The sequence below is a fragment of the Coregonus lavaretus genome, assembly GCF_964263955.1.
Source record: "Coregonus lavaretus genome assembly, chromosome: 12".
Taxonomy (NCBI): Eukaryota; Metazoa; Chordata; class Actinopteri; order Salmoniformes; family Salmonidae; genus Coregonus; species Coregonus lavaretus.
The window spans coordinates 45,491,819-45,517,634 of record NC_139999.1 but is presented as its reverse complement, the minus strand read 5'-3'; the positions used below and the strand labels follow the sequence as shown (position 1 = coordinate 45,517,634).

General features: G+C 43.2%; 1 protein-coding gene across 1 annotated transcript in view; it reads left to right on the top strand.

Moving 5' to 3' along the window:
* The window catches only part of LOC311138021 (voltage-dependent calcium channel subunit alpha-2/delta-3-like), a gene marked incomplete at both ends in the record, with an annotated part of 62,123 nt that overhangs the window by 9,610 nt on the left and 26,697 nt on the right, over positions 1–25,816 (top strand). Inside the window, 9 exons of the mRNA XM_084172670.1 lie at positions 3,982–4,144; positions 5,927–6,058; positions 8,086–8,146; positions 8,454–8,604; positions 8,982–9,056; positions 14,243–14,332; positions 18,892–19,005; positions 22,209–22,287; positions 23,106–23,239. Coding sequence (XP_084028796.1) covers positions 3,982–4,144; positions 5,927–6,058; positions 8,086–8,146; positions 8,454–8,604; positions 8,982–9,056; positions 14,243–14,332; positions 18,892–19,005; positions 22,209–22,287; positions 23,106–23,239 — 999 coding nt within the window. The remainder of the gene's footprint in view (positions 1–3,981; positions 4,145–5,926; positions 6,059–8,085; positions 8,147–8,453; positions 8,605–8,981; positions 9,057–14,242; positions 14,333–18,891; positions 19,006–22,208; positions 22,288–23,105; positions 23,240–25,816) is intronic.

The following is a 25,816-nucleotide window of genomic DNA, read 5'->3' as shown; positions in this document are numbered from 1 at the left end:
AACTGCTATTGGGAAAAACACAAGCCAAGTATTCAAGTTCAGCGCCCACTGACAAACCACAATGCACTCATATTATATCATAATGTACTATAACTGCACCATTAGCAATAATGGGGTACTTCTTCTTTTGACAAATCTTAAATGCAATTTCACACTCAAGGAACATTGATGTATTTGTCTTCTAACATATCACGAAGCATAGCAATGCAGGACAGAAAAATGATTGGATGTCATGCTACAACAGTCAGCTGTGTCTTTGGGTTATTTTAACTTCATACATGAAATATTCATACATTCATAAATACTCATACATTTATGGAATTTGAGACAATACAATATTCCCATTGTGTGTGCTGCGACATGTGTTCAGGTGTGGTTTCCAACTTTCCATGCAGGTGTATTGTACAGCTCAGCCCAGATCATTGTGCTCTTTAAATGACATTAACCTAGCTGTTATTGCTGGCTTCTTCCTTGGCGCAGTGAGCCTCCTCTTCCTATGCGGTGGGATTGCAGTAATTCTGTAACACTGAGAATGTACAGGACCCTCCCTCCCTCTTTCTCTTTCTCTTCCCCTCTCTCTCTCTCTCTCTCTCTCCCTCTCTCCCTCTTTCCAGTAGACAAAGATTAATGAAACTCTTATGCACAGTGCATTGTTCCACTTTTCCTCCTGAAGATTGGAAACTCACTCGGGCAACAAAACACTTTAAAATAATGGCGCCACACTTCCCAGTTAATAGACGCATTTACGTTATGAATACATTGTGATCACCCCATGGTTTGCAGGTTTTGTTTCTCGGGTGATTATATGGACGTATTGGAAGAAGGTCGAGAAGGTCATTATTACCATTGTAGGACCGAATTTCCTTCTCCATATTTCAATGTTATTATTCTTCATTACTCTGCACTTATAACAGTTTGGGGATAACACTCGGATTAAATGTGACCAGATGATTATGTATGTTCCTTGCTGTGGTGATATTCATGTTCTTTATAACAATGCAATTATGTACAAAACATTATTGTATTGTTTTATGATTTAATAGCATATTGTCATTGAGAAAATGGTTTCCTGTTTTTTTAATGGGTGTTATATTTAGTTCTACAGAAGGCTACACATATGGTGCATTTACAGCACAGGCCTACACATTTAAAATATCTACACATGCTTACAATCTATTACTGATTGTTTAGCTGATATTTTAGTGCATTCTTAACAGGGCTACTATTTTAGAGAAGCATTGTTTAGTATTATTTGAAATGGTGACCAAATTCATCCCTTTGTTAAAGCTATGAGATTGTTAACGCTATGCGATACAGCCTGAGCCGAATAATGTGCATCGATCTCTCACGTGGTTATTATTCTGTCAACAAATGTATTTCGTTCTTTCCTTTAGGCTCTATTCAGTCTACTTATGTTACAGTGAACTTGCTGCAACTTCATGCCCGCATGTTCATTGTAAAAATCCTAACGCCTACTCTTCATTGTAAAAATCTAGGGTAGGCTACTCCGCAGCTCCCCGTCTCTTTAGAAAACTGTTCCGAAAGATTTTCAGAATTGCTAATCGTTGATCTAAAAGTTCTAGAGTAGGCTAAACCAGATTTTTTTCTTCAAAGCATAGTCTACAATGAACGGCAAAAAAGGCCTCATATATATTTATTATCAGCAAAAGTAGCCAAACTATTTTAAAGCCTCACAAACTTCTACTGCTTACAAAACATGTATCTCCTATTTAACATTAAAACCAAAATGACAGAGAAACATCTAGCATAAAATAAAAATACATTATTATTTTGTGGGATCTGTTATCCATAACCTAGGGGCTACTGAGCGGATACAGTGGTTGAGAGAGTTCACCTTGCGGTATACCATGCAGTCACACACGTCACCTGCACGCGCTTAAACCCTGGCTGTATAGCCTAACACGGGTCAATGTAAAACACTACACCGTCTTAAAACGAGACAAGAGTGAACTCGGGAAATGGTGCGTGAAAAATGCATGGTGTCAGAAAACGGCAAGAGGTTGATTAAATGATGCGTCACAGAGTTTGATTTTATAAAATGATCTAATATCCTTAACGCAGGTTTTTATGTAGCCTCATTTTCGTCAGTTTGAATTTCCACTTGATAAAGTAGGCTACATATAGGCTACAGTATGTTTGCTTCAACATAAAAAATCAAAACAAAGTTACATCTCACTGGGCACAGATGTCAATTCAAGTCTATTCCACATTGGTTCAATGTAATTTCATTGCAATGACGTGGAAACCACGTTGATTCAACCAGTGTGTGCCCAGAGGGATTGATTATAGCTGGGAAATAATATTATAACATAGGCCTGTATAAATCATTACATTTATTAATCTACAGTCTTTTTCTACAGACAGTATTTTTGAAACCTTTGTGTGAAGTCTGTAACTATTGCAGAGTAATCTCAGTAATTCTGGCTGCCGACCTTCAGTCTGAGGATCAAATGGTCACTATGGAGCAAGGGGTCTCCTTGAAGAGACTTGAGAGAGATTGATAAGACACTCTCATAGGTGGTATATTGACCTCCAAGATGGGGTCGAGTAAGGAAGGCAACACATGAGCCAAGTCAGCCCGGGTTTAGACCAGCTATACCCTTTATACACTACTGAGGCAAGCCAAGCTATGCCAAGCTGTACTGCGCCTGGCCTGGTTAAGTATCCATCCATAGTTGCTGCATGGAACCGTGCTGGAAAGGACATTGTGAAAATTCAGGGTTGCACAATAATGTGAAAAGGGAATTAGACCTACCAATGCCTGCCTATGCAGCCAGCCCTGGTACAGTACACTCTTAGAAATCAGGGTTCCAAAAGGGTTCTTCGACTGTCCCCATAGGAGAACCCTTTATGGTTCCAGGTAGAATCCCTTTGTGGTTCCAGGTAGAACCCTTTATGGTTCCATGTCGAACCCTCTGTGGAAATGGCTCTACCTGGAACCAAAAACATTTCTTCAAAGGGTTCTCCTATGGGGACAACCCAAGAACCCTTTTAGGTTCTCGATAGCACCTTTTTTTCTAAGAGTGTAGGCCCAATCTCTCTGCAGTGGTGTACAGTAACCTACATGAAGAGTCAGTGGAGCGTCTCGGGCCGTGGAGCCGCAGTGTCCCCTGCCCAGCCTGGCCCTGCTCTACTCCTGCTCTACACTACAGTAATAACCCTGATGGTTAACGGCCCTCTTTCTCTACAGCACTATCACTTCTGCTGAGCGTGCACATTTCTCTCCTCCTCCCCTCCTCCCCTCCTCCCCTCCTCCCCTCCTCCCGCTTCGGCCAGTCAGAGGGGCGCCCAGCCGTGGTATGAGCTGTCAGACCCTGCTTTATGGTGATGCCGGCGTGGCCTTCCCCGAGTACGCCACAGAGTCCATCACACCTCCCTCTCTCCCGCTCCCTCCCTCCATCCCTCCCCCCAGCACCACGCTGGCAAACAGGGGGCTCATCAGTCCACAGCCAGAGCCGTCCTGCTTAGATAGAATGAGAGAGTCTCTCCTCTAAGCAGGTCCACGGGTTCAGCACTGTGAAGGACAGGCCAATCACACGGCAGAGTTACACTTTAGAAAAGTCTGATTGTTCTCTTAACCCTCATCGTCCAGAGTGCTGAGCACCAGAGCTAACCACCACTGCTAGTCTGCTACACTGTACCTTCCACTCCATATGAAACCTATCCAAGAAAGTGCTGAGCTTGACTCTACTTACTGTATAAATACACAGTCTAAATGCAGCTCTAATGTACTTTGACCTCATGTCCCTTTATGTAACACTTGTGTGTTTTTCTTGTCATTGTCTGGGTTGTCAAGAGAAATAAAGTACCACTTTATAGCTATAAGGCTACTGAAACTGGTTGTTGAGTTGAATGTTCATTCTGTTGTTTCCCCTCATCAGTGTGAGTACTTCAATGCAGCACTGGTCTGATTATTGGATTTTAACTCTATATATCTGCACTGTGTCTGTTCCTCCCCAGTATGAGTACTTTAACGCAGTACTGATCAACGAGGTGGATGAGGAGGGCAACAACGTGGAGCTGGGAGGAGAGTTCGTCCTGGAACCCAACGACCACTTCAACAACCTGTCAGTCAACCTCAGCCTCAGTGTGGTGCAGGTGCCCACCAACATGTACAACAAAGGTACGTTCAACAGCACACACCAACGTGTACAACAAAGGTACGTTCAACAGCACACACCAACGTGTACAACAAAGGTACATTCAACAGCACACACCAACGTGTACAACAAAGGTTTGTTCAACAACTCACACCAACGTGTACAACAAAGGTACGTTCAACAACACACACCAACATGCACAACAAAGGTACGTTCAACAAAACATACCAACGTGTACAACAAAGGTTCGTTCAACAACACTCACCAACGTGTACAACAAAGGTTATTTCAACAACACACACCAACGTGTACAACAAAGGTTATTTCAACAACACACACCAACGTGTACAACCAAGGTGCGTTCAACAACACACACCAACATGTACAACAAAGGTACGTTCAACAACACACACCAACGTGTACAACAAAGGTACGTTCAACAGCACACACCATCACCAACACCCAACAGAGCCCACTGGAAATAAAGTGTAGGGGTAGATCTAAGCCTCGTTGTGGTCCAGGTGCCCACCAACATTTACAACAAAGGTAGGGACACTCAGAGACCACTGTGTGCAAATATTGATATCGAAAAAGTAGGACCATGCCCACAAGAGATGAGCTAAGCGTGGGTGCATGGCGTGGGTGCATCCTTCGTTGTATAATAGAAATATATTGAATTGAATTGTGTGAGAATCTGATTTGTGGTCAATTTCATGTCAATTCGGGAAACAAATTCAGATTCAAATTAAAACAACTGACATTTTCAATGGAATGGAATGGACCCCAACCCTGCATGGTGAGAATGAAGTGATGCTCTAGCTGTGTCAGTATCAGTATCACTGGAGGGTGGGGGGATCCATGATGGCCCAAAGATAGAGAGAGCAGTAACACTACAGGCCTTTCAAAGACATTGGAGTGAGTGACGAGAGAAGGGAGAGAAGGAAGGAGGGGAGAGGAGAGAGGAAGGGATGAGGTTATTTCTCTTGCAGTGAATGACTGTTCAGCTGTTATTTGTTTTCTAGCCCAGTCAGCCAGTGTCGCCTCTCTGCGTAGCCGTGGCTGACTTTTCTCTGGATGTAATGGCCTCCTCAGTGCTCCCCACTCTCCCTTTGTTCTTGGCACAATGGGAGGCTCCCTGACAGGATCAGCCTCTGCTCTGGCTGTGTGTGTGACTGTGCATGCATGTGTGTCTCTGTGTGTGTGTGTGTGTGTGTCTGTGTGTGTGTGCATGTGTGTCTCTTTGTGTGCGCGTGTGTGTCTCTGTGCGTGTGTGTCTCTGTGCGTGTGTGTCTCTGTGCGTGTGTGTCTCTGTGCGTGTGTGTCTCTGTGCGTGTGTGTCTCTGTGTGTGTGTGTCTCTTTGCGTGTGTGTCTCTGTGCGTGTGTGTCTCTGTGCGTGTGTGTCTCTGTGCGTGTGTGTCTCTGTGTGTGTGTGTCTCTTTGCGTGTGTGTCTCTGTGTGTGTGTGTCTCTTTGCGTGTGTGTCTCTGTGTGTGTGTGTCTCTTTGCGTGTGTGTCTCTGTGCGTGTGTGTCTCTGTGCGTGTGTATGTGGAGGCCATGCCTCATTGTCCCTCCACCAGGGGGGTCAATAAGGGCCAAAGCTTAACGGTCCAGCACACCTGTGTTCTGTGTTAATGGTGAAGATCATTATTACCTGGTTATTATCTCTCTCACGCTGTCGCTCTCTTCCCTCCTTCCCCTCTCTCTTTCCTCCCGCCTCCCTTGTCTCTCTCTCTCTCTCTCTCTCTCTCTCTCTCTCTCTCTCTCTCTCTCTCTCTCTCTCTCTCTCTCTCTCTCTCTCTCTCAGATCCAGCCATAGTGAATGGGGTGTATTGGTCGGAGGCCTTGAATAAAGTGTTTGTGGATAACTTTGAAAAAGACCCGTCCCTGATATGGCAGTACTTTGGAAGTGCCAAGGGCTTCTTTAGGCAGTATCCCGGTGAGTTGTGTGTGTGCGTGTCTAAGTGTGTGGGTATATGAGCGTGGGGGAGGTGCAGGGAGCAGTCACTGTATGAAATGGGGGGAAATGAAATGGAATCACTACAAGGGTGATTTTGCTAATGTTGTAATTTTACAGACCATCAGAGAGGATGCATATAGCAAATTAATCAGAATGTGTGAGTCCAGCAGCAACATACTACAAAGCAGTCCAGAGCAATGGCAGTCAGACATATGGGATCATTACAGCACCATCAGACAGCCACAATGCTGACTGCAGTAGTATAACCTTCCGTAACACCAAGAAGATGAGCTATAAATGGTGATACAGAAATGTGTGCCTTCTCATTACAGTCATATCATTTAAAGTCATTCACCACTGTGGATGACTGTGGATAATGTCCTGCATAGTTGAGACTAGAGTAGTGTTATACCCTGTACACATCGGGACATATTTCATTACGCCGTACGTCATCTTCACGCAATCTCGTTCTGCTACTGGACCGAGAGCATAGGGTTTCACAACACAAGACAAGATGGAAGAAAGCCTAGTCTCTCATCAGAGATAGCATTTATTTTGGGAGATTGTAAAATATGACCTTTTCATTCAAGACAGGAGACACATATTGTTTTAGGTGATAATTAAACGTTTTGTTTAGTTATGTTTTTCCTCAACTTGTTTCTCTAACTTTCTAGCAAGTCAAGCTAGCTAACAGAGCAGGTAGCTAGCTAAAAGCTAGGCTAGGTTGGAGATAGTGTAGCTAATGACCACCACCTAATAATTGTAATAAAAACAAACATCATTACCGTCACAATAAACTAAAATGGGAGGCAACAGTCCATTTAACATTGCTATTCAAATAGTATTCACTTATAGGAATGGGTAATTGTTTAAAAGTTGCTAGCTATCCCATAAAGCCATTGCCGAAAACCACATATTTTCAACTTGTTCTGTGGTTTGGGAACTTCCTGTTCTATTGACAAGTCTGGCTGCAACACAGACAAACCATTATATTGACCAGATACTCTAGTGGCCGCTATAACAATGAAAATAAATGGAAGACAGTCGGGAGGAGGCAAGATCAGGTGGGACCATTTTAGCCAATTAGATGGCAGATATGCGTGTGAACAATAGGCACCACGGTTTACAATAGTTACCACAACCACAAAGTCAAAATTGGCTATATAGTATTTTTTTGTTGTTGCTTTTTGTTTTTAATTTAAGGTTAGGGTTAGGAATAAGGTTAACATTTTAAGAAGAGAAACTGTAGAAATAGATGGTGTTTATGACTTTGTGGCTGTGGTAACTAGTGACGATCAGGCACAACTCTGATATAAATGGGTTTTTCTCAAAGTTGTCAGGTTGTCACGTGTCCTACTTATATCAGTACACTCATAACAACCTAATCATTATGAAACTTCTATTCGATCAAATAAGCCACCATGTAGAAAATATACCATTACATGTTTTGTTAACTAAATTTGACACTCTCATTTGACCTCCATACAAAAACACCTCGCTTGGTGAGCGAAAACCCCCCCAAAAAACGCCACCTGCTGGAGAACACAGATTTTGGACCCAGTTATCCCTCTCGCTTCGCCTCTTCTTCTCTGGCTGCACTGCAGACGACGCAAAGTTTGGACAAATTCTAAGAATGCAACATCCGTTTCGCAAAGGAGCCTTCAACCGCAAGGGGGCGCTGCGATTCCACTCCGTTGCGGACGATCCCCATTGAAATGAATGACATCCAGACTGCTCAGTAATGTGAATGCGGCTTTAGAGTGTAGGACATAAAAGCATAGCACTGTGCCCTTCAGGGATCTGACATCCGTAGACCTGACTCTCCTTTCTCATTTTTATTGAGTAGCAATGAAAGAAACAGAGGCAACCCTGCTTATTGAACCCCCATTTCTACAGGCAATGTGCAGTCCACAGTTGACTCTGGCACATCCTTACACTCTGTATGACTTGAACATGGTGCTTTGTGTATCTACTGTAGCTTCATTTCTTTCTCCTCATGGTTGCAGGGGTCAAATGGCATCCAGACGAACACGGGGTCATTGCCTTCGACTGCAGGAACAGGAAGTGGTATGCCTTTTCACAATAGGTCAACATTAGCCAATTAGAACATGGCTTCTTCTCTTGCTATGTAGTCTACAATATGATGTCCATATCAAGACATTTGTGCAGTGTACCGCATGGCAAGTCTTGACCCCTGTCGCGTACGTTGTCCATTTGTTGTGTGTTGCTTTGGCTCCGCTACAGTCCATTGATCCCAGTCACAGGTTGTGTGTTGTTTTGCTACACTTGATATACCCCCATTTATTTAATGGATAGATAGAACCAATGTTTTGGCTAGTGTGTGGATACTAGTCTGTCATCCCTCCATGCTCAGGTACATCCAGGCAGCGACGTCTCCTAAAGACGTGGTGATCCTGGTGGACGTTAGTGGCAGTATGAAGGGCCTGAGACTGACCATCGCCAGACAGACTGTCTCCTCTATACTGGACACACTGGGAGACGATGACTTCTTCAACATCATCGCTGTCAGTCTCATTAATGACCTGTTTGTGGGGGTGGGATTGTGTGTGTGTGTGTGTGTTTGTTGGGAGGGGTGGTGGTGTGTGTGTGTGTGTGTTTGTGGGTGTCTGCTGAATGTATTGCCCTTAGCGTATTAAACTTATCGGTTTATCTGAGTAAAATATGATGTGTGTGTGTGCATGTGTGTGTGTGTGTGTCTGTGTGTGTGTGTGAGTGTGTGTGTGTGTCTGTGTGTGTGTGTGTGCGTGTGTGTGTGCGTGTGTGTGAGTGTGTGTGTGTCTCTGTGTCTGTGTGTGTGCGTTTGTGTGAGTGTGTGTGTGTGAGTGTGTGTGTTTCATGTATCATTCCACTCATATCTAACCCTCTCCATATGTGTTCACAGTACAATCAGGAGATGCACTACGTGGAGCCTTGTCTGAACGGTACACTGGTACGGGCTGACAGAAATAATAAAGCTGTAAGTTCCCCCGGCCCTGCATTAAAGATCATAATTGGTTAAAGAAAATTATGATAAATAAAAAAGTATACCAGTTTCATTTAAGGACCAAAAAATTGACAGCCGTGCCATATAGATTACAAAATAGTTGGGAAGAGATTTTTGACGTACCGATTCCATAGCACATGGTTTATGAACTGATATGCAAAACGACGCCGCATTCAAAACTTAGAATTTTTCAATTTAAATTATTATACAAAATTCTTGCAACCAATAGAATGTTATTTATATAGAGGATACAACCTTCCCAGCTCTGCATATATTGCTGCGAAGAGGCAGAATCATTAGATCATTTGTTTTGGTACTGTCCATATGTAGCTTGTTTTTGGTCATAGGTCCAGGAATGGCTGAAGAATTGCAATATTTACCTGGAGCTAACCCTGCAAATAGCACTACTGGGTGATCTGAAAAGTCAGAGTCAATCGATCAATAATATAATAATACTTTTAGCAAAAAAAATTATTTTCAATTTACAATCTGTAGAAACAATGAGAATAGAAAGGTTCAGAACTTTTGTGAAACATCACAGCACAGTTGAAAAATATATGGCAAATAGAAATCCAATATGGATGGTGTTAAGAGATAGATGGGAGGGGTTGAATGGAGCTGAAGGTTGGGACTAAATACAACTAATAACAACAAGATAACTAATGTAAAACAAACTATGTCCGTAAAAAGTATATAGGTTATAGGTTAAGAACTGTTGTGAAAGAGCACAGTTTGAAAGATATGGCAAATAGAAATCAAACCGGATGGACATCAGAAATAGATGGGAGAGGTTGAGGGTAGAGGAAGGACAGCAGTAAAAACAAACAAAATATAATTATTGTAAAATAGATTGTGTCCATAAAATGTATATAGTATGTATAAGCTGGAAGTAGAGGCATAAGCGTTGTTGTTCACTAGTTTACTGCAATTAGGGGAGGAGTGGTAGGGTTAGAAAGTAATAAAGGAAAATATATATTTTTAAGGGATATGTATATATATATATATATGTACATGTATTTATATGTATGTATGTATGTACAGTGAGGGAAAAAAGAATTTGATCCCCTGCTGATTTTGTACGTTTGCCCACTGACAAAGAAATGATCAGTCTATAATTTTAATGGTAGGTTTATTTGAACAGTGAGAGACAGAATAACAACAAAAAAAATCCAGAAAAACGCATGTCAAAAATGTTATAAATTGATTTGCATTTTAATGAGGGAAATAAGTATACAGAATGGGCTACAAGACCATCGGCAAGCAGCTTGGTGAGAAGGTGACAACAGTTGGTGCGATTATTCGCAAATGGAAGAAACACAAAAGAACTGTCAATCTCCCTCGGCCTGGGGCTCCTTGCAAGACCTCACCTCGTGGAGTTGCAATGAGAACGGTGAGGAATCAGCCCAGAACTACACGGGAGGATCTTGTCAGTGATCTCAAGGCAGCTGGGACCATAGTCACCAAGAAAACAATTGGTAACACACTACGCCATGAAGGACTGAAATCCTGCAGCGCCCGCAAGGTCCCCCTGCTCAAGAAAGCACATATACAGGGCTGTCTGAAGTTTGCCAATGAACATCTGAATGATTCAGAGGAGAACTGGGTGAAAGTGTTGTGGTCAGATGAGACCAAAATCGAGCTCTTTGGCATCAACTCAACTCGCCGTGTTTGGAGGAGGAGGAATGCTGCCTATGACCCCAAGAACACCATGCCCACCGTCAAACATGGAGGTAGAAACATTATGCTTTGGGGGTATTTTTCTGCTAAGGGGACAGGACAACTTCACCGCATCAAAGGGACGATGGACAGGGCCATGTACTGTCAAATCTTGGGTGAGAACCTCCTTCCCTCAGCCAGGGCATTGAAAATGGGTCGTGGATGGGTATTCCAGCATGACAATGACCCAAAACACATGGCCAAGGCAACAAAGGAGTTGCTCAAGAAGAAGCACATTAAGGTCCTGGAGTGGCCTAGCCAGTCTCCAGACCTTAATCCCATAGAAAATCTGTGGAGGGAGCTGAAGGTTCGAGTTGCCAAACGTCAGCCTCTAAACCAGGGGTGTCAAACTCATTTTAGCTCAGGGGCCACATGGAGGAAAATCTATTCCCAAGTGGGCCGGACCGGAAAAATCATGGTATATATAACTTAAAAACAACAACTTCAGATTGTTTTCTTTGTTTTAATACGATCAACATACAACATAAAGCTGGAGCCTGAGGACAGTGTGTCCAAAATAGTACAAGCACAACATCACTATTAATCATAAAACACGTCAAGTTTATTTGAAAATTCTAAAGAAAAAGAACACACAAACACACAATGCCTCAGTGATTAACATAACTGTTTCACAGATCACAGAACTATATCAGGGTGTCATTTCTCAGGCAGAAATGTAGATACAAATAATGAAATCCTGTTCCCCAAACAAGTGCAAGAACCACAGAGTCAAGAATAGGTTAAATATACAAATAAAATAAAATCAATTAAAAACAATAGCACATCAACATAAAAACATATAAACATAAATCTGAAAGCGTTGCTCAAACTCCCGTAACAGTCCAGTTATTTTATCTTTGAACCGCTTCATGTCTGCCACATGTTGGGTCGCGCACACATTTTTCAGACAGGGGAAGTGAGCTGCATCACCACCGGCAAGTTGCGTCTCCCACAATGACAGCTTCAACTTGAAAGAACGTATGCTGTCATAATACTGCGTGACAACTTTGTTGCGCCCTTGCAGCTGTTTGTTCAAGTTATTCAGGTGCTCTGTAACATCCACCATAAATGCAAGGTCCGGCATCCATTCTGCGGAATGAAATTCTAACACTGGTTTGCCCTTTTCTTCCATGAACTGTTCAATTTCTTCTCGTAAATCAAAGAAACGCCTCAGCACAGCACCTCGGCTTAACCATCTTACCTCAGTGTGGTATGGCAGGCCATAGATGTGGTCTTTCTCTCTGAGAAGGCTGTCAAACTGACGGTGATTCAGGCTTCTGGATCGGATGAAATTAACAGTTTGGATGACCACCTTCATGACGTTATCCATCTTTAATGACTTGCAACACAAAGCCTCCTGGTGCAAAATACAGTGAAAAGTCAAAAAATCACGTCCTCCATTTGCAGATTGCACTTTCTCTCTGAACTTTGTCACAACGCCTGCTTTTTTCCCGATCATTGAGGGCGCACCATCTGTAGCCAGGCTGACAGCGCGGGACCAGTCCACTCCGACCCTGTCCAGCGCGCCGACGAGTGCGGTAAAAATATCAGCTGCTGTCGTTGTATCTGTCATCGGCACCAACTCCACGAACACCTAGGTGACGGTCAATGTGTCATCAACTCCGCGGATGAAAAAATGGCCAGTTGTGCAACATCTGTAATGTCCGTGCTTTCATCAATTGCAACCGAAAACGCAATAAATGACTTTACTTTTTGCTTCAACTGGCTGTCCAAATCCACTGAAAGATCGGAAATGTTTTTACAAATTCACCCTCACTAAATGGTTTTGAAGCCACTGCGATTTCATTAGCAATGAGGTAGCTAGCTTTCACTGCAGCGTCACTGATGTCTCGGCTGTGAGTAAACACAGACTGCTGTTTCTTCAGACCCGCCAACAGTTCATTCACCTTCTCTCATCTCCGCTGTCCTTGAAAGTTGTCATATTTGTCGGCATGAAGACTCACATAGTGGCGACGAAGGTTATATTCTTTCAGCACTGCAACATGCTCTGAACACACCAAACATACAGCTTTCCCATTCAATTCCGTGATTAAATAGGATGACCATTTTTCTTGGAACACTCTGCACTCTGCGTCCACTTTTCTCTTTTTTGACAGAGACATATTGGGGCAATGAGGGTGCCAAAGCACATAATGTTAAAAGTAGAAGCCGTAATAAATATCGCGGGCAAAACAAAGTAGCTCATTGGCTGCAAGTGCTTGACCTACTTGCTCTGCCCCGGTATAAACAGTTTGCTTAACAATTGGAACAGCAGTGGACGCAATTGGAACAGCAGTTTATTTTATAAAAAATTGTTATTATTATTATTTTTTCCACAATCATCTCGCGGGCCGGATTAAACCCGTTTGCGGGCCTGATCCGGCCCGCGGGCCGTACGTTTGACACCCCTGCTCTAAACCTTAATGACTTGGAGAAGATCTGCAAAGAGGAGTGGAACAAAATCCCTCCTGAGATGTGTGCAAACCTGGTGGCCAACTACAAGAAACGTCTGACCTCTGTGATTGCCAACAAGGGTTTTGCCACCAAGTACCAAGTAATGTTTTGCAGAGGGGTCAAATACTTATTTCCCTCATTAAAATGCAAATCAATTTATAACATTTTTGACATGTGTTTTCAGGATTTTTGTTGTTGTTATTCTGTCTCTCACTGTTCAAATAAACCTACCATTAAAATTATAGACTGATCATTTCTTTGTCAGTGGGCAAACGTACAAAATCAGCAGGGGATCAAGTACTTTTTTCCCTCACTGTATGTACACTACCGGTCATAAGTTTTAGAACATCTACTCATTCAAGGTTTTTCTTTATTTTTACTATTTTCTACATTGTAGACTAATAGTGAAGACATCAAAACTATGAAATAACACATATGGAATCATGTAGTAACCCAAAAAGTGTTAAGCACATCAAAATATATTTTATATTTGAGATTCTTCAAATAGCCAACCTTTGCCTTGATGACAGCTTTGTACACTCTTGGCATTCTCGCAACCAGCTTCACCTGAGCACTTGTTGGCTGCTTTTCCTTCACTCTGCGGTCCGACTCATCCCTAACCATCTCAATTTGGTTGAGGTCGGGGGATTGTGGAGGCCAGGTCATCTGATGCAGCACTCTATCACTCCTTCTTGGTAAAATAGCCCTTACACAGCCTGGATGTGTTTTGGGTCCTTGTCCTGTTGAAAAACAAATGATATATCCACTAAGCCCAAACCAGATGGGATGGCGTATTGCTGCAGAATGCTGTGGTAGCTATGCTGGTTAAGTGTGCCTTGAATTCTAAATAAATCACACAGTGTCACCAGCAAAGCACCCCCAACCATAACACCTCCTCCTCCATTGTATGTAGATCATATCAGAGGGAATTTGTTTGATTAATACTCAAATCATACTGTATGTTTACCTCTTCCCTTGTTATCTATTAGCATTTCAGAGAACATCTGGACAAGCTGTTTGCCAAAGGGATTGGTCTGCTGGGTGACGCTCTGACCGAAGCGTTCACCATTCTAAATGATGTAAGTTCAGCCTTGGACTTTAACACTGTATTTGTTCATTCATTGGTTCATTGGTTCATTCATTCATTTGTTTATTCGTTCAACACAGACATTGCACAAACAAATATACAGTAGTTACATCTTACAGGTGCTCTATCTGTATATCTATATCATGAACATCACACATACTGTAATACTCAACTCAGCAAATGTCTCCAATGTAGAGCGGATGAAACACACAACACAAAACCTTAAACACAAATTGGTTCTCAAATGCGTCTCGGACTTCAGTTTATTTCCAGAATGACTTTTTACTTGATTGAACAACAAATATACGTAAACACTCTTGGGTACACGGCAGAGACGTTTGAGTAGAAAGGCAGTTAGTTCAGGCACAATAGTTGCATGTCCCAACCTAATTGAATGATGAAAAGGAGTAGCATCAGTACACTCCAGCAAGGTGTACCTACTTATTCTCAGGCTCTGAGTACAGCGCGTCTCCTCCCCATTTCCCGTTCCAAATGCTTCACCGCAATCCCCGCTATCCCCCGTTCCGCCCCCGTGAACACAGACACATCTATTCTGAAGATGATGAATGATTGTAATTAACAGTACTGATTAATAAGGAGGATGATTGGAACACAAAGCCGGTGGAGATAAGACCAGGAGCCTCTCTGCTCTCCTTTTATCTCTCTGTTTTCAGGCTAGCGGCCCGCCGCACCACACAGGGTCCCGGGAGCACGGCTCCAATGTCTGCATTGGTACGATTAATTAAAGCTAGTCCAATGAATATGGTAATCAGTTGGCCAATAGGCTCAGTGTGAAATACATTGTTACACTAGGCCAGGCTACCACCTCGATGAATGGATGGGATGGACTAACTGGGCTAGAGACGTTTTACTCTGTAGCTTATTGCAGAGCAGATCGAAGGTAGGAAGCAATTGACTAGCTCTGGAGTGGTGTACACTGCAGCATTCTCAAGACTATGGTTTCCTGGAGATGTTTTGTGTGTTTCTCTGCTAGAAGCACCACTGTGGTCTGAGCACAAACAAACCTTGACGATAATACTGATCATCACCATTTTACATTTTACATTTTAGTCATTTAGCAGATGCTCTTATCCAGAGCGACTTACAGGAGCAATTAGGGTTAAGTGCCTTGCTCAAGGGCACATCGACAGATTTTTCACCTAGTCGGCTCGGTTCCCATAATCTCCACATTTGTCAACACCTGTATCCTAACCAGTAGCGGTTTGTGGGTAAAATCCAGTGTTGTAAAGTACTTAAGTATTCAGACCCTTTGCTATGAGACTTGAAATTGAGCTCAGGTGCATCCTGTTTCCATTGGTCATCCTTGAGATGTTTCTACAACTTGATTGGAGTCCACCTGTGGTAAATTCAATTGGTTGGACATGATTTGGAAAGGCATACGCCTGTCTATATAAGGTGCAACAGTTGACAGTGCATGTCAGAGCAAAAACCAAGCCATGAGGTCGAAGGAATTGTCCATAGAGCTCCGAGACAGGATTGTGTCACGGCATAGATCTGTGGAAGGGTACCAAAAAATGTCTGCAGCATTGAAGGTCCTCAAGAACACAGTGACCACCATCCTTCTTAAATGGAAGAAGTTTGGAACCACCAAGACTCTTCCTAGAGCTGGCTTCCCGGCCAAACTGAGCAATCGGTAGAGAAGGGCCTTGGTCAGGAAGGTGACCAAGAAGGGAAAGATGAACAGAGAGATCCTTGTTGAAAACCTGCTCCAGAGCGCTCAGGACCTCAGACTGGGGCGAAGGTTCACCTTCCAACAGGACAATGACCCTAAGCACACAGCCAAGACATCGCAGGAGTGGCTTCAGGACAAGTCTCTGAATGTTGTTGAGTGGCCCAGCCAGAGCCTGGACTTGAACCCGATCAAACATCTCTGGAGAGACCTGAAAATAGCTGTGCAGCAATGCTCCCCATCCAACCTGACAGAGCTTGAGAGGATCTGCAGAGAAGAATGGGATAAATCCCCAAAAACTGCTTTTGCTTTGTCATTATGGGGTATTGTGTGTAGATTGATGAGGAAGAAAACAATTTCATCCATTTTAGAATAAGGCTGTAATGTAAAAGAAAATGTGGAAAAGTGAAGTGGTCTGAATACTTTCGGAATGCAATTTATATTTCAAACTAAATACTTTTAGACTTTTACTCAAGTAGTATTTTACTGGGTGACTTTAACTTTTACTTGAGTCATTCTCTATTAAGGTATCTTTACTTTTACTCAAGCATGACAATTGGGTATTTTTTCCACCACTGGTAAAATCACTTACCGCAAGTAGCAAGAAAACAGGAGCTGTCTCCACTATTCCAGCACCATTTCAACTTCAACATTTCAACATAATCAAATCACCTCTGCTTAGTCTAATACAGTGACAACTAAAAGATACCAAAAACAATTGTCTAATCAACGTAAGCTAAATATGATGTGGCTGTCCATGGTTCTGATTTCTGTGTGCGTGTGTGCGTGTATATGTAGCAAAACATGTTGACTCACCCTACTTGTAGAGAAACGTCAATGCCATCCTCCTCTATTTCATGTTGACTGAACATTCTATCACTCTGTCATACAGTACAAGCTTTAATTTTTTGTTGTCCTAGGCTACCTGGCTAAAATGCTTGTTCGCTAGCCTAACATCCATTCATGGGCAACATTAGCTAGTTAACATTAGCCTTCTACATCAAGCTACATATTGAACTTCAGTCCTCTCCGGCCAGGGGCACAACAATGTATTAATTAATGTTTGGATCAGAATCGCCGTTATAATCATTGGCCAGTATGGCGAATTAAATAAAACCACAAGTCCAAATCCCTATCTCCATCCATGGCTTTCCTTCTTAGGGAAAGGGCCAATTGTAGCTAGCTGGCTAGCTAGCCAGCGGAGGGTAACAACACAACGAGATGCAACAATTCAAGTTTTTCTGTCAATGACGTATGCTCTCAATGGGATTTGATAGGAGGGACGCCAAATCCAAGCTGGCTTCCCTTGACACTTTTTTATGGGGCACCAGGACAGTTTAGCTCAACGCTGATTGGCAAAAAAAACAAATATTGGTCAATTTTTTTGGGAAGCCTTGGCATCCATGAATACACACCACTGATCCTACCATGGCATCATGTATTCTAAACTGCATCTGTTTTAAACATTATGGTCAACATTATGTTCTGTCTGGATGGTATATCTTCATTTTTCTCTGTAGTTCACTGTGGTGGACAGGCTTTGAATTCTGTTAGTTTGATCCAATACAGCCTTATTTACAGTTCTCTGCCTCAGACAAACCTCCTTAGCTCTAAAACGGCTTGAGGTGTCAAAGCTCTTAGCATTGTCCATATTCTTGACAAAATACATGTAAATAATTTGCTCTATACGCTGTGTTTGTCTAGGTCTGTTTGACATATCTACAGTAACTCTTTACCCTGGCTTGAAGGGATGTTCTGAGCAAGGTCAACTCGTGGTAATCCGCAATGTATACGGAGACCACCGTGCATGTGTGAGAGGTGTGTGCATCGAGAGACAGTCCGTGCGGTATTGTAATCCTGTGTGTGTGTGTGTGTGTGTGTGTGTGTGTGTGCGTGTGTGTGTGTGTGTGTGTGTGTGTGTGTGTGTGCATGCCTGTGCGTGTGTATATCTGTCTCCACACACACATTCTTGCTGTGCTGCTGCTGTTGTGTTTTGGGAGCAGAGCCGTGCTCAGCTCAGAAGCTTTTAGACGGCGATAATGGCACTCACTCCACAAACCTCTATTTCTCCATGTTCCCTCTGTCACAGGTCAATAAGCCAGTTAATTACCGCCATGCATCTTCTGCCATCAGATTAATGTGGGCTGCACTCCCCGGTTTATTTACAAAGAGATTATCTGTGTTTTAGTCCCTGACGGGGGACACGGGCGCGCTGGGCGCCAGTATCGGACATCATCAGACATCAGCAGTGAAAACAGCCATTACACGGCCACGGGCAGAGATGACAGGCACAGAGTCTCAGAGCAGATCTGGGTTCAAATACTAACCGAAATCTTTCAAATACTTTTTGCATTTTCGTCTGGAGTGCCAGATGGGCAAGGTTTGCACTCCTTGTGAGTATTCTATTGGTTCAGTTGTGTCAGACTAGCTCAATTAAGCCCAGGTAATCAAGCCCAAATAGTATTTGAACCCAGGTCTGTCTCTGAGGTAGCCCAGGCCTCAGAGACAGAGATAGGCTTAGAGGAGAGATGAACATGCCACGTGAATAAATGTTGCTCCTTTTTGGAGATAGTAATCTGGCTGTCGGGAAGACCATGGTGCAAAACCTGTCATTGATGTTCCCATCTGGTTCAACTCAATGAGTTTCCTTGTTAGGAAAATAGTAAATACAAGATAATCTATTAGTAAATAGATAATTATCAATATAAATTAATCATCTGAACTTTAATCATCCAAAAGTGCAACGCAGTCCTTGACTCAAGTCCCCAACTCTATGTATTCCTGTGTATATGTATCTGTGTTTGTTTGTGTGATGATTGTGTATCTCTGTGTAAGTGTTTGTGTTCTCTCTGTGTGCGTAGTTTAACCAGACTGGGCATGGCAGTGTGTGTAGCCAGGCTATCATGCTGGTGACCGACGGGGCAACGCAGATGTACGACGACGTCTTCGCCAAGTTCAACTGGCCAGACAGAAAGGTGAGATACTGGTCATGTTTGGGAAGGCTCTACAATAGGTAGTGTTCTCTCTCTCTCACTCTCCTGCAATGTAGAACTCTACCTGGTGCTTCAGCTCCATGTGCTTGTGGAACAGATAACCAATACCTGCCTGAGCAGGAGCAATGCTGTGGTAGCAGAAGTTGGCCATGGTTAGGTACCGGGACTTCCAGTACCACTCACAATGCCTGATCGCTGAGAAAATCGGGAGGACCTGACCTAAAGTCACACATAAAGCCGATGCTATACAGATCTGGCATCTTAATTTGATCACCCTTTTGTTGTAGAAAGTTTTCCTCCTCCACAGGAAAATGCAAATGAGTGCAAATGGCCTTCGTGATTTACATAAATGCAACAGAAACCCTCAGAAATCCTTTCTCTTCTTGCGGGGGCAGTCGAGTCATTTATTCATAATTCAGATTCAAGTATAGAATTTGCATTAAAATGGAGGCCATTGGTTTCCTGCAGGAACTTGATGATCTGATATGTACTTAAATGCATTCTAAACCTGTAATGCTCAGAAATACACAACAATAAGCAATTAACCAAATCCTGGTAAAAATACAGTATTTGTCTCAGTCTAACCATAGCTGATGGAATTTGAAGGCATTGCAGGAAGATACTGATGTCCCTGTGCCATCCATGGTAGTGACTGATTAAATCGCTAGGTGTAGAAGGTCATTTTAGCTAAATGTATAATCTTAGATAGCAGAAAGAAGCAAGTCGCACGTCTAGTCTTGGGTTGTTGCCACCAAAACAGAGTTCCAAATCAACATTTGTGCCTATCAACCAAACATTCTAACATTCAATTTTCAATTGTGATATCATCATTTTCAAATGTAATTGTATTCTTATGAATATAATCACCATGGCAACACTGTTGCTCTTATTAACCAAACATTTTAAATTCAAACATTCTACCAACTTTGCTTTGGTTGATTTTGTATTGTTATGATTTTAAAATAGAATTGTCATGACAATGACACACCCACACTCCAATCTATCTTTCTCCTTCTCATTCTCCTACTGCCTCTGTTGTCCTTTCAAAGTCTCATTGTGAATCCGATTCTTGCTTGTGCCGTGTTTTGCTTCCTTTGAGACTTCACCATTTCCATCATTTTAAAATCATGGATATTAGATGGATTTTCCTTCTTGTCGTTTGGCGAAATTGAGTTCTTATTATCCAAGTAAAGCTCATAACCTAGTAAATGTACAATTGAATGAAATGTACATGTATTTTATAGAGCTGACCTGACCTGACACAGTGTGACATTTGTCCTGACCAGAGAAACATGGGGTATAAACTGTTTTCAAGGACGGAATCATGGTTCATCCTCAGTCCCTGAGCACTCACTCACGCATGGTTTACGCTGCACACAGAACCAAGAGCCAGCCAAAACCTAAAACATTATACACAAGCTGCTTTACTTTGCCTATTAGGCATGTCTCTTTTTGAACTGTTTTGTCCTCCACCAGTCCAAACCCTGTTCAATGATCAGAAAACTTTTATTTAACCAGGCAAGTCAATTAAGAACAAATTCTTATTTACAATGACGGCAAGAGGCAAAAGGCCTCCTGTGGGGGCCGGAGGTTGGGATAAAAAACAACAACAATGTAAGACAAAACGGACAACACATTATGTAGCATTCAGAAAGCATTCAGAAAGCATTCAGAAAGCATTCAGAAAGCATTCAGAAAACCTTTATAAGCATGACATTAAGAGTCATAATGGAGGGGCTGTGGAGATAGTTCAGACAGTTTGTCCCCGGAGTTGGCATCTCTCTGTTTGACCTCCATCCACCTCAACAACAGACTGGCCTGACTCAATCAAACACTCATGCAGACAGTGAACTCTGCTTCTGCGTGTGCTTGGCTGGAGGAAGAGGACTGAATGTACTTCAGAGTCTAGCCTCTCTCCTCCTGTCTTCTCTCTGCCTCTACTGCCCAGGCTTGCTCTCTGTGCTCTAGAGCCCTTCTTATCCTCCTGGACGTATCCACATAGCCTTCTCCCTGCCTCTACCTCTCGTGGTCCTCTGTAGCTCAGCTGGTAGAGCACGGCGCTTGTAACGCCAAGGTAGTGGGTTCGATCCCCGGGACCACCCATACACAAAAATGTATGCACGCATGACTGTAAGTTGCTTTGGATAAAAGCGTCTGCTAAATGGCATATTATTATTATTATATACTGTCCCAGTATTTCAGTATCTCTGTGCTGTGGAGCCCCTCTCCTCCTGCATCTACCCTTTCCCCTGCCCCTGCCTCTGTCGCCCAAGGCTGGCTACATAATCTCTGAATCCCCTCCTCCAGTGCCAAAATAGGCTTGTCCCTGCTTCTGCCTCTCAGCCTCTGTCGTTGTCGCCCCTGGCTGGCTCTCTATTGGAGGGTCTTTCTGGGGGGTCTTTTCTGGGCCACTCTGTGACAAACGACTGGGTGAAAGCGTTAGACAAATGCAATTGATATTAAATGGGCTGCTGTGCTATTCAGAGTGCAATAAAAACAAAAGCTTACGGCCCTTTTGTCCAGTCCTATCAAGCATATGCGTGTCGGTAGACTCGGCACAAAGGGTACGTTTTTGGCAGTGTAACCCCCATCCCCCCCACATACCCAGAGGGGCAGCCATTCACTCTGGTTCTCCTATATGCTTAGCATAGCATCTGGAGCCAATGAGCCATGCCGTATTGGCCCGAGAGTCACACAAAGTACCCGCATGGACCCGCCCCCATGTTCAGCTAGAAGCCCTCTGATTGGCTGGCGTATGCCACAGAGAGAACGTAACCTGTCTCCTGTTTCTCTGTGCTGTCAACTTTGGTTTATACGTACACACAAATCTAATGAAGCACAGACATGCAGATATATGGATGGATGGATGAGCAAGAAAGAGAGAAAGAGGGAGGAAAACAATGGAAATGAGAAAGGGATGAGGAGAGGAGAGAGGAAGGGAGATGAAGGGAAAGGAAGAAAGACAAAGAGCTATAGAGTGCTGGGTCTTTCCTAGTGAGGCACATCCAGTACTGTAGCAGTGCATATTGCCACCCTCCTCTCCCCTCTCCAGACAGATAGAATACGAGCAGGAAGAGGGAGCCCCATGTGGTTCCGTCACGGTGAATGTTTATGTATTCTCTATTTAAATCTGAGCTGGCAACCACACTATAAACACCTGACGTCCCTGCCTCCTCTCCGTATAGGTGCGCATATTCCCTTACCTGATTGGCCGAGAGTCTGCCTTTGCTGATAACATGAAATGGATGGCCTGTGCTAATAAAGGTTTGTCTCCTCTTCAAACTATATCATAAGAAACACAAATACTTTGTAGCAAATATACCACACACCATATAATTACTGTGACGGGATGTTGGCTGTGTTTAAATGTGTATGTTGGGTAGATATAAATTGTGGCTATTGGTGTGTGTTAGTCAAAGAGGTGTGTGAGTGTGTTATGGGGAGGGAAGAGATGCAGGTGTTAGATTTTGAGTGTGTTTTGTTGAGAGAGGAATTGTGGGTGTTGGTGTGTGTGTGCTGGGGTGTGAGTGTAGTTGTGTGTGTGAGGGGGTTTGAAGTGTGTGAGGGTATCTGAGTGTGTTAGTGTATGGGAGTGTGTGCATGTGAGGTGTGTGAGTGTGTTGGGGAGCGAAGAGATGCAGGATTTAGTGTGTGAGGTGTGTGAGTGGGTTTGGAGGTGTTGGGGATTGGCTGTGCTGCTGATGTGAGCAGTGCAGAGCGGAGCGTCGGTGGAGTGACACAGAGGGGTCAGGGGGCATCCCTGCCTCATCCCTCTTCCTGTCAGAGCCTTTCCCCCTGGCCACATGCCGCTGATGGCTCCCGTGTGCCCACGCTCTGGATGAGAGGAGAACGCTCTGGACTGGGAAAGTCACAGTCAGGAAAACTGATGACTTGTGGGATTACACAGCCCAGCTAGTCTAACCTTATTCTAACACTCACAGTAACACACACTTACTGGGAAATGCCTGTGAAATACCATAATGTGATACAGTGTGTGTGTGTGTGTGTGTGTGTGTGTGTGTGTGTGTGTGTGTGTGTGTGTGTGTGTGCGTGCGTGCGTGCGTGCGTGCGCGTTGCCACAGGGTATTTCAGTCAGATCTCCACACTGGCTGATGTACAGGAAAATGTGATGAGGTATCTTCATGTTATGAGTCGTCCTAAAGTCATCGACCATGAGCATGACACGGTCTGGACAGAGGCCTACGTGGACAGCACTGTAAGTATCATAGTGAGTAGAAAAAGTTAGTGAGTGTGTGTAACGTGGTCCGTGTACAGTATGTATTTCCACCAGTGTACATAATCAGATTACTTTTATGAGTAACGGAGTATTGGGTAATATTATTACTTTGTCAAACAACTTTCAGAATCATATCTCTACCGGGTGCGTTTCCATGATCCGATCTTGACCTCATTTAGTTCTCGAGCAAGCGGAGAAAGGCTGTTTGGAGAAATGTCATGACAGCTGCTGTCCATAGAAATGTATAGAGGGTGCACCCCTCATCTTTGCCATTGATCGCTTCTGTGATAGCAAAGCCCATAGAGGACTGTTCCATCTAGTGGAAAGTGTGCCCTCTATACTCTCTATGAGTCCATCGCGTATGTGCAATCTATAACCAGAACAGGCGGCTTGAGAGAAAGATTTTGAATGAAAAGATAGGAAATCTGTACAGATGTTTGGCCTACAGTATATATGGCTAATTAAGCAGCCCATATACAGTGCCTTGCAAAAGTATTCATCCCCCTTGGTGTTCTTCCTATTTTGTTGCATTACAACCTGTAATTTAAATGGATTTTTATTTGGATTTCATGTAATGGACATACACAAAATACACCAAATTGGTGAAGTGAAATGAAAAAAATTACTTGTTTAAAAAAAAAGAGGAAAAAAACGGAAAAGTGGTGCGTGCATATGTATTCACCCCCTTTGCTATGAAGCCCCTAAATAAGATCTGGTGCAACCAATTACCTTCAGAAGTCACATAATTAGTTAAATAAAGTCCACCTGTGTGCAATCTAAGTGTCACATGATCTGTCACATGATCTCAGTATATATACACCTGTTCTGAAAGGCCCCAGAGTCTGCAACACCACTAAACAAGGGGCACCACCAAGCAAGTGGCACCATGAAGACCAAGGAGCTCTCCAAACAGGTCAGGGACACATTTTGCGGAGAAGTACAGATCAGGGTTGGGTTATAAAAAAATATCCAAAACTTTGAACATCCCACGGAGCACCATTAAATCCATTATTAAAAAATGGAAAGAATATGGCACCACAACAAACCTGCTAAGAGTGGGCCGCCCACAAATACTCACGAACTGGCAAGGAGGGCATTAATCAGAGAGGCAACAAAGAGACCAAAGATAACCCTGAAGGAGCTGCAAAGCTCCACAGCGGAGATTGGAGTATCTGTCCATAGGACCACTTTAAGCCGTACACTCCACAGAGCTGGGCTTTACGGAAGAGTGCCAGAAAAAAGCCATTGCTTAAAGAAAAAAATAAGCAAACATGTTTGGTGTTCACCAAAAGGCATGTGGGAGACTCCTCAAACATATGGAAGAAGGTACTCTGGTCAGATGAGACAAAAATTTAGCTTTTTGGGCATCAAGGAAAACGCTATGTCTGGCGCAAACCCAACACCTCTCATCACCCAGAGAACACCATCCCCACAGTGAAGCATGGTGGTGGCAGTATTGTGCTGTGAGGATGTTTTTCATCGGTAGGGACTGGGAAACTGGTCAGAATTGAAGGAATGATGGATGGTGCTAAATACAGGGAAATTCTTGAGGGAAACCTGTTTCAGTCTTCCAGAGATTTGAGACTGGGACAGAGGTTCACCTTCCAGCAGGACAATGACCCTAAGCATACTGCTAAAGCAACACTCAAGTGGTTTAAGGGGAAACATTTAAATGTCTTGGAATGGCCTAGTCAAAGCCCAGACCTCAATCCAATTGAGAATCTGTGGTATGACTTAAAGATTGCTGTACACCAGGGGAACCCATCCAACTTGGAGCTGGAGCAGTTTTTCCCTGACGAATGGCCAAAAATCCCAGTGGCTAGATGTGCCAAGCTTATAGAGACATACCCCAAGAGACTTGCAGCTGTAATTGCTGCAAAAGGTGTCTCTACAAAGTATTGACTTTGGGGGGGTGAATAGTTATGCACGCTGAAGTTTTCAGTTTTTTTGTATTATTTCTTGTTTATTTCACAATAAAAAATATATTGCATCTTCAAAGTGGTAGGCATGTTGTGTAAATCAAATGATACAAACCCCCCAAAAATCTATTTTAATTCCAGGTTGTAAGGCAACAAAATAGGAAAAATGCCAAGGGGGGTGAATACTTTCGCAAGCCACTGTATAGCGCACTTGTAGACTAGCACAGCAAAGCAGCTCCACAGATGAAAGGAGAAACTAGTGATCAAAGCTGAGTTAGTAAGTAGCCTATCTTTGGTAGAGCATGGCCTTGCTCCCTCTGACAGTCAAACAAGCGGGGAGATTTTGAGTCATATTGTAAAGTAACGCGTTACTTTTGTTAAATGTAACGAGTAATATGTAATATATTACTGTTTCAAGTAACTAATCCCCACACTGGTGTCCACCCTGTATGTGTGTTCATACTGTATGTGTACATGCACAAACATGCTTGCGTGTCGGTGAGTGTGTGTGTGTATGTGCATTTGCGCGTGCCTGCATCTGTGTATGTGTCCTCTCTGATCAGTCCCCTTCATGCTACAGGAGTGATTCCTCATTATGAGCTTCATTAATTCCGACTGGATTGTTCTGCACTTCTGT